Raw genomic sequence first — 1,091 nt, forward strand, 5'->3', positions numbered from 1 at the left:
TCCCCTCCCTCCTCCCAGGGACTTGCCAGCCCCATATCACACCCTGCTCCTGCCTGGGGTCTTGCCGGGGTTGCAGCAGTCCCTCTCCAAAGGCAGGTGATGAAACGCCCTTGGCTCTGCTCTCCTGGCACAGCTGGTCCTGGAGCAGCAGCCCCAAAGCCCTCGGTGCAGGATGGGCTCTAGGGTCAAGGCACCACTCTTACCTGGAGATGTGGCCCTGGCCGTTGTGACTGGGGTGGGAGCAGAACAGGTTGCAGGACTTCCTGGTGTCTTCCAGGAACTGATGGGCTGACTCAGCACGAAGTTCCTCCACCTTCCTGGCCTCGTGGTTCCTCTTCTTGAAGAACCACTGGTGGTCCTCAAAGCACTTGGTGCAGAGGAACTCCTCGCATTCAGAGCACCACACTGTCGCTGCTTCCCTCCGGCACCGGCTGCAACTCGGGCCATCGTTGTCTCTGATCTTCCTGTAGACCTTGAGCCGGGCCTGCAGGTTGGTGAAGAGCACGTTGTCCATGTCGGGGATGCCACTGGCCTGCGGGATGGTCATGCAGCACACAGGACACTGCCTGATGGGCTTGTTCTCGCTCAGGCAACCGAGGCACAAGGTGTGGAGGCAGCTGAGGAGCTTGAGATTGGGCGATTCCTGCCGGCAGCGCTCACAAAGGACGAACTGGAAGTCATCTTCCACCGCAGGCGTGTGGGACTGAGTGGAGCAAGAGGGCGCATCCGGCGGAGGTCCTGTCTCCATGGGGGCAGTGGCACCGTCTCCGTCTAGGTGTGATACGGGGGGAAAGACCCCGCTGGAGCGTGTAAGATGGAGGGGGACGGGGGGTTCAGTCCCACCCGTGGGCAGCTCACCTTCCCCACGCCACTGCAGGGTGGGCAGCACCCCAGCAAGGCACAGGGTGCCCTTCCAGGGAGATTCTCTGCTGGCTGCAAAGGATTGTGCTCCCTCCCGCCCTCAGTGTGGAACCTTTGGAGGTTTCGCTTCGGGGAACTTTGGATTCCAAAGTTGGGCAGGGCGGGGGGGAAACGAAAGCAGCAAACCCTGTCAAACCCTGTCGCCGCTTCCACCCTTGGAGCAGGGTGGG

At 61.7% G+C, this 1,091-nt stretch overlaps 1 protein-coding gene across 1 annotated transcript; it reads right to left on the bottom strand.

The window, feature by feature from the left end:
* Positions 1-203: 203 nt before the first annotated feature.
* On the bottom strand, positions 204-748 carry PML (promyelocytic leukemia; the record flags this gene model as incomplete). The annotated part of the gene is made up of 1 exon (XM_010135140.1): positions 204-748. A coding segment is annotated over exon 1 (545 nt), but the record flags the coding sequence as incomplete, so codon positions are not given.
* Between the last annotated feature and the right edge of the window lie 343 nt (positions 749-1,091).

Source organism: Buceros rhinoceros, unplaced genomic scaffold, assembly GCF_000710305.1.
Source record: "Buceros rhinoceros silvestris isolate BGI_N320 unplaced genomic scaffold, ASM71030v1 scaffold21784, whole genome shotgun sequence".
Classification (NCBI taxonomy): Eukaryota; Metazoa; Chordata; class Aves; order Bucerotiformes; family Bucerotidae; genus Buceros; species Buceros rhinoceros.